Source organism: Leishmania infantum, chromosome 20 (assembly GCF_000002875.2).
Source record: "Leishmania infantum JPCM5 genome chromosome 20".
Lineage (NCBI taxonomy): Eukaryota > Euglenozoa > Kinetoplastea > Trypanosomatida > Trypanosomatidae > Leishmania > Leishmania infantum.
The window spans coordinates 37,501-48,740 of NC_009404.2; the positions used below are offsets into that span (position 1 = coordinate 37,501).

The 11,240-nt window shown below is 60.7% G+C and overlaps 4 protein-coding genes across 4 annotated transcripts in view; all 4 read right to left on the minus strand.

The window, feature by feature from the left end:
• The window catches only part of PGKB (phosphoglycerate kinase B, cytosolic), a gene marked incomplete at both ends in the record, with an annotated part of 1,254 nt that extends 842 nt beyond the window's left edge, over window positions 1-412 (minus strand). The window contains one exon of the mRNA XM_003392393.1: window positions 1-412. This exon is cut by the window's left edge and continues 842 nt beyond it. Coding sequence (XP_003392441.1) covers window positions 1-412 — 412 coding nt within the window.
• Window positions 413-3,139: 2,727 nt separating this feature from the next.
• On the minus strand, window positions 3,140-4,810 carry LINJ_20_0130 (conserved hypothetical protein; the record flags this gene model as incomplete). The annotated part of the gene is made up of 1 exon (XM_001465106.1): window positions 3,140-4,810. The coding sequence occupies one exon, from the start codon at window positions 4,808-4,810 to the stop codon at window positions 3,140-3,142; it is 1,671 nt and encodes a 556-aa protein (XP_001465143.1).
• Window positions 4,811-5,777: 967 nt separating this feature from the next.
• On the minus strand, window positions 5,778-7,112 carry LINJ_20_0140 (conserved hypothetical protein; the record flags this gene model as incomplete). The annotated part of the gene is made up of 1 exon (XM_001465107.1): window positions 5,778-7,112. The coding sequence occupies one exon, from the start codon at window positions 7,110-7,112 to the stop codon at window positions 5,778-5,780; it is 1,335 nt and encodes a 444-aa protein (XP_001465144.1).
• A 1,770-nt stretch (window positions 7,113-8,882) lies between these two features.
• Window positions 8,883-11,240, minus strand: part of LINJ_20_0160 (conserved hypothetical protein) — a gene marked incomplete at both ends in the record, with an annotated part of 4,066 nt that continues 1,708 nt past the window's right edge. Inside the window, one exon of the mRNA XM_001465109.2 lies at window positions 8,883-11,072. Coding sequence (XP_001465146.2) covers window positions 8,883-11,072 — 2,190 coding nt within the window. The remainder of the gene's footprint in view (window positions 11,073-11,240) is intronic.

Sequence of the window (11,240 nt, forward strand, 5' to 3'; positions counted from 1 at the left end):
CCTCCTCCGCGTAGAAACGCACGTTCTCCAGCAACAGCACGTCGCCGCTCTTCAGCTTAGACGCGTACACCGCAGCGTCCAGGCAGTCCGGCGCAAACTCCACCTTCTGTCCCAGCAGCTCCGCGATGCGCGCAGCAACCGGGCGCAGCGAGGCGGCCTCCTCGTACCCGCGCACGCCCTTCTCCGGCCTTGGGTCACTCATCCTAGCACCCTTCGGCCGGCCAAGGTGGCTCATCAGGATGCAGGAGCCGCCCTCCTTCAGCACCTTTTGGATCGTTGGCAGGGCGGAGCGGATGCGGAAGTCGTTCGTGATCTTGCCGTTCTTCACGGGGACGTTGAAGTCCACGCGGATGAGCACCTTCTTGTCCCTGAAGGTGGCGTCATCGATGCTCTTCTTCAGCACGAGAGACATGGCTCGGCGGAGGGGGATACGTGAGATTAGTGAAGGCGAAAGGCAACAGAAGTGTTTTGCTGTTGACGCGCTGATGGGAAAGTTGGTGTGAGACAAGTGTTGTGCATGCGGCGTAGTCGATGTAGCGTGGGCATATTAGCAAAGACCGGTAACGGGGATGTTTCACATAGAGACAGATACAGAGCAGTAGAAGTGGGCAAGACGGGGCAGGTGGGAAGAAGTTTGTCGTTACTGTTCTTTACGGCCGTTCTGAAGTAGAGAATCAGCTCAGGTCCGCTGCACCGCCCGCCATTCTCACAGGGCCCCATCGCGTGGTGCCAAGCAGCCGCACACACACACACACACGCCACGGCAACGCGCCCACTCAGTCATCTGAGCACGGCATCCGCCTCAAGCTCGACCCACCCACATCCGCCACGCAGGTCGCCTCGCAGACGCTCGCATTGTCCCAACCAGCACGCGGTGCAGCCGTGGGCGGGCGCTCAGGCTCCCCTCACCACCAGCACAGTCAGGGCCGGGTGAGATGCGCTGCAGTCGCGCTGACACTTCGCCCATCGTATCGGCGGCACACACGTGTCCACGGTCGCAGGTCGCTCCGGAGCAACGCCATCTACCGTTGCTTGCGCTCACCTAGGAAAATCTGGGTTTTGGAGAAGCGCAGGTTCTCCAGCGGCATAGCCTTGCCGCACCGCTATCGTGCATGTAGAATTCATGACCGAGTCAGTATTGCGAGGGAGACCCGTGCTGATCAAGCAGCTCCGACCCGTTTCACAGCGATCGGCTGCAGACTCGGCTCTTCTCTATAGTCGGCAGCAAGGCCGAGCTGCGGGGGCCCGTTCACGTTCGCGCTCGCTCGTCAAAGAGCCAAGCCGCCATCGTTCCCTCCACTCCGACAGTCAGGCCAACAGAAGGTTCTTGCCGAAACCGCACGCAGCGGAGAGCGAGGGGGCACTCCCGCCTCGCTGAGACGACGTGGCCAATATGACCGCCTTTGGTTCTCCGATAAGATGGGAGAAAAATGACGTCTTGCCGCATGACCCAAGCGCCTGCGCAGCGCTGCGCCACTCCGACTCGTCCGCGGTGGCGGCCTCGTAGTCGGCAGCTGTAAAACGGCCAAGGTGGCTCTGTTAAGAACGCATGTGCAGCCTTGATCCACGACGCGGCAGATCGTCGGGCTGGATGCGCGGAAAACGACGTCACAGAGCACCGTTGATAAATTCGGAGCATTAATCGCAACGCATATGAGTGCACTCCTGCCCACCATTGAGCAGTTGGTGTGCACACCCGTCGTGATGTCAGTAGTCCGAGAATACCGTTGCGTCGCGAGCTGGTCGAAATAGCGGATCAAAGAAAGGAGGGCGGAGAAGGAGGGCGGGGAGCAGTGCCGCACTGATGGAATGGAAGGTGACAAATCAACGAAGCACACGGAGGCTAAAACAGAAGGCAGAGCAGGAAGCACGGAGTTCCGCCACACCGACAAAAGAACACTCGAGGGAAAAGGAAGGTGATGAGAAACGCAAGGTGCTCTGCTCCCACCCACCACCTCACCAGGACACAAGACACCGGCTCACAGAGAAGTGGGCGAGCGGTGCGGGTGGTGACAAGGAATGATGAGCTTAGGTGTGAAGGTCTGCTTATGCGCCCCTGCGTGTGAATGCGGGGTGCACCGCTGAGGAGGAGGGAGGATGGGGGGATGGCGAGACCTACATGTGTGGGTGCTGTGAATTGGACGGTTTGGCCTTGTTGCTTCGTTTGTGAAAAGAGTGCAAATGTTTGGTGGCACGCAGACGCGGCGCGTGTGTGCGCGCGGGCGACGGAAGCCCGAGTCAAAGAGCAAAACGAAAAGCGATGCGCGGAGGCGTGGCGTAGACAAGCACATCGTCAGCGGCCAACCCGGCACAGTGAAAGGCGCGGCGCACGAGAGAGAGGGTCAAGAAGGAGATAGAGAGAGGCCGCGTGTGACACACGGAGAGATTCGCAGACGGTGAGAGAACAAGAAAAGAGGAAGTCGGTGCCCCATGTCTCTTTGCCGAGCACGAGAAATGAGACCAGCCACAGCTGATGCCGCGAAAGGCATTCACGAACACGGACGCGCGCAAACGCCCTTGCACGGACGCAGAGAAGCCCGGAAGAAGCGTGCGCATGTCAACGCCCGCGCGGCGGCAGAAAATGACGATTTTCGAAAGACGGCGCCGGCGCACACACATGCTCGAGCGCAGGTACATGTATGCCTGCCAGTGCGTGTGGGAGGTGTGCAGCGCCCTCCCCCGCAGAACACATGCCGTTCTCTATCAAACGACAGCACCGCCAGCCGCGCGCACGCGCGTATGCGTCTTTTCTATGGCTGAATCCGCTCACAGCGTGAGCAGCGGCCAGGAAAAGTGGGTGCATAAAATAGGGAAGCAGGAGGAGGTGCGTTAAGCCAATGCGCCACGCTCGCACGCGCAGACTCACGGAGACTCTCACACGTGCATGATGCGAACAGGCCAACCTGAGCTCTCTAACACGCACCCGCCTGAACCCTACGCCCACATGGAAGTCTGCATTAGCCAACCCCTTCCTGCACCCTGCCTACCCAGTATGTGAACAGCCCCTGCACAGACAAGGAGAAACGGCGCTGTCGATATATATATATATATATATCGAGAGAGAAGTGCATCCCCTCGAAAAGGTTGGAGCAGCAGCGCCGTGCACCAGTGGTAGCGAAACCTTTCGTCAAAGACTTGCTTACCCCATCTTCTTCGCCTCGGCGTCGGCCCGCTCGAGGGCACGCATGAGATCGTCCGGAATGGCCAACTTCATCTCCGTCATGTACTGGCCCTTGCACATGAGCAGCACAAAGATTGTCTGCCACAGCATACGAAGCTCCTCCCTCGCCAGCACGAGGTCGACAGAGGCGAGGCGCCCTTCCAGCACAGCCACCGCCTCCTCCACCAGTGACAGATTATCGTTATTTGCTGGTAAATACGGCGCGAGGCAGCCCATAATGAGCGCCGACTCGGCGGAGCTCTTCCCGTATACCACCACGCAGTCCTTCCATGCGCGCTGCAAGACCTCCTCTGCGCGGGGGTCCTTCAGGAAGTGAAGCAGGCGGCCGCACTCCCGCAGCATCCGCACACTGTCCGGAGACGCCTCCTCCTGCCGCGCTACGTGTTGCTCGTACACTTGCATCCACAACTGGGCCGCCACCGCGAAGTCTCGCGCCTCGACATGAGCGAGGAACGTGGCACTGCGGTCCATGGCCGTTAAGATGGCCGGTGTCAGCGCGGCCTCGCAAGCTGCAAAGTGCTGCGCCACCGTATACGTGTGCCAGACAAGATTGTAGGCGAAGCGGCTTCCCCTCCCGCGCCAGCGGCGAGGCCACAAGCTCAGCAGTGCGTCTGCCGCCTTCGTCAACACGTGTGCATCCAGTGGTCCGCGCAGAACCCTCGCAACGAGCGGGTGCAACGCTAATGCGCCCTCTTCCCACTTGGGCGAGAAGATGCCGAGTTGCGAGGCTTTGACGGAGAAGTCGCCAGCTGCTTCCCCGACGATGGCCCCCACCACAGCGTCCGACACGTCGCCTGTGTGAAAGCAGCTGATGACGCGCAGCATCGCGCGTGCGTCGGGGTACGTTTTCTCCAGCTCTGCGATGCCAATATCCGCCAGCACCGAGAGGGCCGCGGAGATGCTGAGGGTGTCGTCGCGCCGCACACGTTTCTCCGTCAGTATGCGTCCCAGCTGGGGCGCACGGCAGACGTCTCCCTTTATGAGCAGGGAGGCTATGTGCACCAGCAGTGGTACATAGCCCAGGTTGTAAAACACCGTCTCCAGCTCCTGCGAGAACGTCAGCTCCGGCGAGAGTTGCCGGCTCGCCTGAGGCGAGAGAGGAGATGGAGAGAGGCACGCCATCTTCGTCGAGCTTGTCACATTTGCCGCGCTGGTCGTCATCAGCACGTACACACTCGCGTGCTCTGGAACGAGCGCCACCACCTCCTCAGGAGAGGCCACGTCATCCACAACCAGCAGCACGTCCTTCTCCTTCCGCGCTTTCATGGAGGCGAAGAAGTGCTGCAGCTGAGACCGAAGCGCATGCTGCCCGTTGAACCACTGAATGCAGGAGAACCGATGGCTGTGCTTCACTGTGTCACAGAACTCGGCAGCGATAGTGGACTTGCCGATACCGTCAGGGCCGGCAAGCACTTGGTAGTGGCGACCACACAGAAGGTTTTGCCACAGCGTGCGCACCTCAGCCTCGCGGCCGACCGTGCGCGAGGCTAGCACAGGCACCTGATACAGGAGCGGGTGCGACTCCTCTGACACGCGCTCCGTGTGGGATGCAATGCTGTTTGAGATCGCCTCGCCGGTTGAAGCGCTGCGAGCGGCTGCCCCGGTGACGAGACGGGCGACACGACGCATTGCCGTAGGTGTGCTCAAGGGTGGGGGGGGGGGTCCGCCCGACCGTCCTGTATGCGTTTCGTCCTCGGCTAGTGGGATTCCTTTCTTGTATGTGCGCGTGGGTGGCGCCGTCGTCTCGCGGTCCTTCACAAATACAACGGCAGGGCAGGGGCGAGGGAGTTTGGAGGGGGCACTGACAGTTAGAGGGCAGGAAGAGAGAAGGCGAGGCGTCTGACGCGAGGCAGGACGCTCCGCCAGCGACCGAAAACGCGAGGCATCCTCTCAACACCGTGGCAGCCGTTAACGTTGGGCGCGCGCACAGACGACACAAAAGAGCGATGGCAGCGGCAAACCGCTACGGCAACGACGCACTTGAGCCGAAGTGCAACGACGCGGCGATGGCGGGCGCGAGGACCGCCGATGCGCATCAACTGGCAGTGCACGTGTGTGGGCTCCGCGATCGCGTTCGTACCGTTGTCTCGTTGTTAGTGCACAAGTTGTGAGCCCTGACAGAGCGCCCAGCCTGCCAGCTCGCAGGAACCGCCCTCACCACCGCTGGTAGTGCACATTGCTCACCACCTTAGACGCGCGTGAGACGCCCAGAACGGCGGATGCCTTTGGCGCACACACACACACACCCACTCGATTCTACAAGAAAGGAGGAGACTGCAAAGTCAGACGAAGCGGAGCAGAGGGGCGCAGGGACGGAGGCACGCGAGAAAAGCCACAGCAACGTACGCAAGAGGCGGCAAGGTGAAGGGCCGGAGACAGCTTAAGCGGGAACGGGACTACACAGCGGCTGGGCAGAAACGGCATCCTCACCACAAAGCGCAGAAACGCACGCACGAACTCCTCGCGAACGCCGCGCATACGGTGAATGAGCGCACAGCGCTAGAGAGGTGAGTCGACGCGGACGTGGAGGCTGCATCAGCTGCACGAGCCGCCAACGGGCGACGACGAAAAGAAAAGCTGCCTAAGAAAAAAGGCGCTATTTCGACGGAGTGAACGCCTTCCATGGCGCGTTACCGTCGATGTTTAGCTTCTGTGCCACCTGCGCCGGTGCACCAGGCAATGGAGAAGGCTTCTTGAAGCTCTTCATGAAGCGTTCAAACTGCTCGTCGACGCGCGCGGCAGAGACCTCCTCCGCGCCCACCTGGCGTCTAAACTGGATCTTTGCCATGTTCTCATCGATCTCTCCAATGATGTTGCCGCGTGCGCCCGAGGCGATGGTGTCGAATTCCTTCGCCCTATCCGACAGCGCCTCCCTGGAGCGCTCGATGTCCTGCATCTGCCGCTGCTGCGCTTGCATCACGGCCTCGTTCTCGTGCGCGATGCTGCCCTCGTAGCCCAGATCCATCTTTGTGGGGAAGCGGCCGGTCGACTGAGCAACGGCTTCCGCATCCTCTGCGTAGCTGCGCTGCATGTCATTGTGCAGCTGCGCTGCCTCTTTCATACGTGCGCTGCAGTAGCTGTTCAGTCCCACGCTCTCGCTGCCCTTCCCCGTCGCACCGCCAAGCACCTTGGCCTGCAACTCATCATTGTTCTGCCAATCCACGGCGCTACCATACTCGTCCATGCAAACACCACGCACCAAGGCGCCGTTGGTCCAGATGCCGGTAAAGGTGAGGCGTGGCTCGTTGATGAGGTACGTCTGCGCACCCTCGCCGTGAGCACGCCCGTGCTCGTTGAATTCACCCTCATATGTGTAGGTGGGCGTGTAAAGGGTGCCGCGGCGGATCTGGCCGTCGAGGAACTCTCCGACGTAGACGAACCCGCCGTCGAGCTTCATCTTGCAGTCGGGACCATGCAGTTTGCCGTGGAAAAAGGTGCCCTCCTGCACAGCACCGGTGGCGAACACGAGCTTGCCCTTGCCATGAGGTTCATTATCTGAGAACTCGCCCTCGTACACAAAATCTGATTGGGTCAGCTTGCCCTTCACGAACGCCTCGTCCTTCAGTGTGCCCTCGAAAACAACTTCCGTCGTGCCGTTCGGAATGCGCACCACGCCCTCGGTGATTTCGTCATTCTTGAAGACACCCGCGTAATGGGTGCCGTCCGCCAACCATGCCTCGCCGCGCCCCTCACGCTGCCACTGCGCGTTGAACTCGCCCCGGTAGAGATCGCCGTCCTCCTCCAGCTGACTCCCCGGCAGCGGGAAGCCACACGTCGCGTCATACGAACCGCTGTAGACACGCCCGTCGGGCAGAATGGTAATGCCTTTGAGCAGCAGACTGGGGTTGTGCGGGTTCAGGTCACCCTTGAGGACGGTTCCGTTCGCCAGCGTCACGCTGCAGAGCAGCGTACTTCCCAGACGACGGAGCATAGATGAGTACAAAGGCGGAGGGCAGGCAGTGCTTAGGTGCTCCGTAGTGGCACTCGTGCTGCTGCTGCTGAGCACCAAGAAGAAAACAGCAGAGGCACGGGTGTAGGCGAAAAAGGGGGGTTGTGGGGAGTCTGTGTGTGTGTGTGTGTGCGTGTGTGTGTAACGGGGGAAGAGGAGGCCAGCAGCGATAACGTGGGAGGCGCAGCACTGGCGCTTCTTCGCCTGCGTGAAGCTGCACCACAGAAAGAGGCAAGGAAAAACGTTAGCAGCAGTAGCAGCCGCGCATGGAAGTGGTGCGTATGTGACGAAATCGGGGGATGTTAAGAAGTGCTTCACCGAGCAGCATGCACCGGTGGAGAGGGAGGCGAAGGAAGTTTGAAAGAGGGCGACGCGCCTTCGTCGCCATCGGCAGCGTTGTGCATCCGCTGGCGCGCACATACTGCATATAAGTATGGGCACACAGACTAGTACAACAGCCCGTCCATCACGCATCTCCAGGACGCCTTTATGTACTTGGAAGCCACTCAAGGGCAGTGTCAGCACCGCCAAGCACGAGTGTGTCTAATAACAGCAGTTACTGCATGGCATTTCTCGCCTCTGCTTACGACTGGCGGAGGGGCGCACGACTTAGATGATCACGGGCAGAGACCCTCAAAGAACTCCGTAAGCGCACACACAGTAGCGGCTAGCCATCGCACAGCGCGGCAGGTGCAATGCGGGCACTGCGTCACTTCCTCGCCGACTTGCGGGCGCACACCTCTGCCAACGAAAAAAAAGAAAAGGGGCGCGCATGCGGCACACGAAGAGGGAGGCGTGACGTGAAAGGCAGCCGGCCAAACATCACAAAGCAAAACAAAAAGGGGGATGCCCTACAATACCGGCGTCGTGGGATGGGGCGCACGGCACGCTACATCGTCGACCCACACTCGCGCACAAGTGCACGTCTCCGGCACCGCACCCTCGTTTGGCGACAGTCACGAAGGAGGGAAACGTCTGAGAACGGCGGCCTATAGTATACATCAATATATATATATATACACACAAAGAGAGACCTAAAAAGGAGGTAGCACGACAACCGCTCCAGAGGGGACGCGGCGCGGCAGTCGCGGCCACGCAAATGACAGCGACGAGAGAGCGAAAAAAAAAGACAGTCAAAACATATTTTAGCTCGAACACATCCATTTCACGGCGAACATCTCAGCTGAAAGACGCACAAACACACACGACCACAGCTCACCCACCTCTGTTGCGCCACGGCTATGTCCAGGAACCGAGCCGACCAGCACCGTTTGGCGGCACCCAGGCCCACTGCGATGCCACTGCATACAGCGCGGGCTCAGTCCGGTAGTACACTCAACATCCACGCGACGCAAAGAAAACAGAAAAGCAGCTGGTTGATACGTACATTCTTTGAATAGTCGACGCGATTCGTAGTGAGCTGGCACAAACATAATCATGGCTGCATGTATCCTCGGAAAAACGCCAGCCCCGACTTGTGTGCCGGCACCAGGAGCTCGCAGCCGCACCCGAGAGCAGGCTGCAGTCGCTGGGCCTCCCCACCGCGTGGGGCACCAGTCCTCGGCACGACTCTGAGGTGTCCCCCGTCCTCATGGGAGACGGGGGGAGAAGATAAAAGCATAGGAAACGCAACCTCCGCCAGCCGTGCGTCTCTCTGCATAAAGCAGGATCACCTGCAAGCAGCTGCTGCTCCGCACAACAGCCCAACACCGACACGGGTGCCAAAACAGTAATGCCCAGAAGAAATGAAAACTACCTAGCGTCGCCACTGCCTCGATGAACGGGGCGGTGTAATGCGTCGAAGTTGTACTTGCATGCGTACTGCACCTTCCGTGGGGCCGCCTGGTGAGCTGTCAGCGGTGGCACGCCAGCTGATGGCGGTGAAGGGCGAAGCAGCGCAGCAGCAGGAGCGTCAGCAGCAGCGACATCACACGGAGGTCGAAAGAACGCCCCGGGCTTCGGTGTCGCGGTCGCCACGTCGGCGGCGGCGGTGTCTGCGGCGACTACTGCTGGAAGAGCTGGTCCGGTAAAAGGCACCGGAGACGCCTTGTGAATGTGAAGTAAAGGGCACGGAGGGAAGGGCACGTGGAGCCGCTGGCACGCACGCGCCGTGGCGAGGAGGGCCCATGCACGGAGTCGTTGGAGCGTTGTCAGAGACGACGCAGCTTCGCCGATGCGGCGCAACTGCGGGTGAAGTAGTATCCACGACATCTGCGTGACATGGAAAACAGAGAGGGACGACCTGCCGTCGTAGTCGACCATGTTCGTATAGAGAACGGTCGCGACCTTGCCCCGGAAGTGCTGCGTGAGCCATTCCGCATAGTCGACGACTGACGCCGATGGTGGAGCCAGCAGCGCACCAACGCAGCTCAAGATGACGCGACGGTGGTCAAGTGCACCGTCGCGATTGGGGCAGTCTCCGGACTTGAAGTATCGCTCCAGTTCTGTGGGATTGATCGACTCGCAGCAGTCACGGTGGGCCTTGGCGAGACTGCGCTGCCACACCATGTCGGCCTGCGCGTGTCTGCGGCGAGGAAAGGCCCACACGCCGTCCATTACTCCGGCAGCAATCAAGTCTAACATAGCGGCCGGGGCCGCCGCATACGCCGTCTTCCACCCAGATGCACCGCCGACGTACGCTGCGCGAAAGGGATGCCACTCCGCTCTCGAGGAGCTCGTCGGGGTTGCGAGACCGGCGTCAGTCCATAAGGCGGCGAGAGACGGCCAAACAGTGGTACCTGGGGCTGCAGTGCCGCTGCCTTCATCATTGTCACCGACAGCACGGACGGAAGCGGCGAGCTGATCAAGAAGAAAATCTCCATCGCACAGGAGTGAGCGGAGCAACGATGAGGCGACTTCCACAGCAACCTCTGTGGCGGCCGGTGGGGGTGCCTGCATCCCGTCAAGCACAGAGGAGAGCCACGGCAAGACATGCGCTCCCCAAGAGGCGGCACCATCAGGATCGGGAGTGGGTGCATCAAACGGAGTGGCGACGGCGCCGTCCAGGAATCCGCGAAAGGGATCGGTTGCCGCCTGCTTGCCCAGCTGACTACGCACAAGGTCGCTGATTTCGACACTTGAGACGGATGGACGGGAACCCAAGTGCTGCACCACCGCATCTGCAAGCAGCTGCAGGACAGCCGCTGCGACCTGCGCCGTGCCACTGGTGTTCCCGCTCGCCTCTTCTACGCGTCGCGGAGGTGGCGGGGTCGTCGGTGCGGTGACGTGTATCTCCGCCGAGTCCACCAAAAGCGCTCCCCGGAGATCAAGCAACTGCGCCTCGTCAACGAGCAGTACGCGGAGGAGCTGCCCCGCAGCTACATAGCGCACCTCCATCGTAAGAGGTGGTTCGTCGTCAGTGCCAGCAACGCCGCTGCAAAATGCGTCGAGAACAGCACGGCGGAGGTCATCTAAGGCAGTGCCTTCTCGTAAGCGGAAGAGCATCATTTGCTGCTCAGCTCCCCAACGTGCGAGCACTTGAAATCTAACCGAAGACGCGTCACCGCTGTCGGGCTCGCAAACGCATGGCAGGCATTCAGCCGTCACGGATGTAGTGGAGGTGCCTGCAGCCGTACGGATCACGAGAGGCGGCGCATCTGCTTCGGCGGTGTCCTCCTCAGGTGCCTTTGCCGTAGCGTCCTTAGCGCGTTCTGCGCCGGCTGAGGAGGAGGCAGCGTTTGGCGAGAGAGGAGGGTGGCGTGTGCTTGGTGGTGCTGCGCCCACCTTCGTGGGTGATTCTTTCGGAGGTGCTGACGATGCGGCGATGTCCTGGAGGGGCGTATTTGAATGATGCTGAGACGATGGCACACGAATCTGCGCGGCTTGGCTGCTGTCTGAAGTGCCTCCATTGTGGAGTGGCAGAGGGGAGGAAGCAGCCGGGGCTGCGGTGTCGGGAGACAGCATTGGGCTAGCGCTGCGGCTACTAAGCGTTCTGTTACGCATCAGCTTCTCGCTGCCGACCAGGGAAGAGCCAGACTCCGCTGCGTTGGGAGTGGCGGCATCTGATCCTGCTGGAGCTGCATCCCGGTCAGCAACTGGCGATTCTGGCGTAAGTGCGGCCGGCGCGTCTGCCTTGGCTGGCAGCGGCGGGACCGAATGGCGGGGTGACAG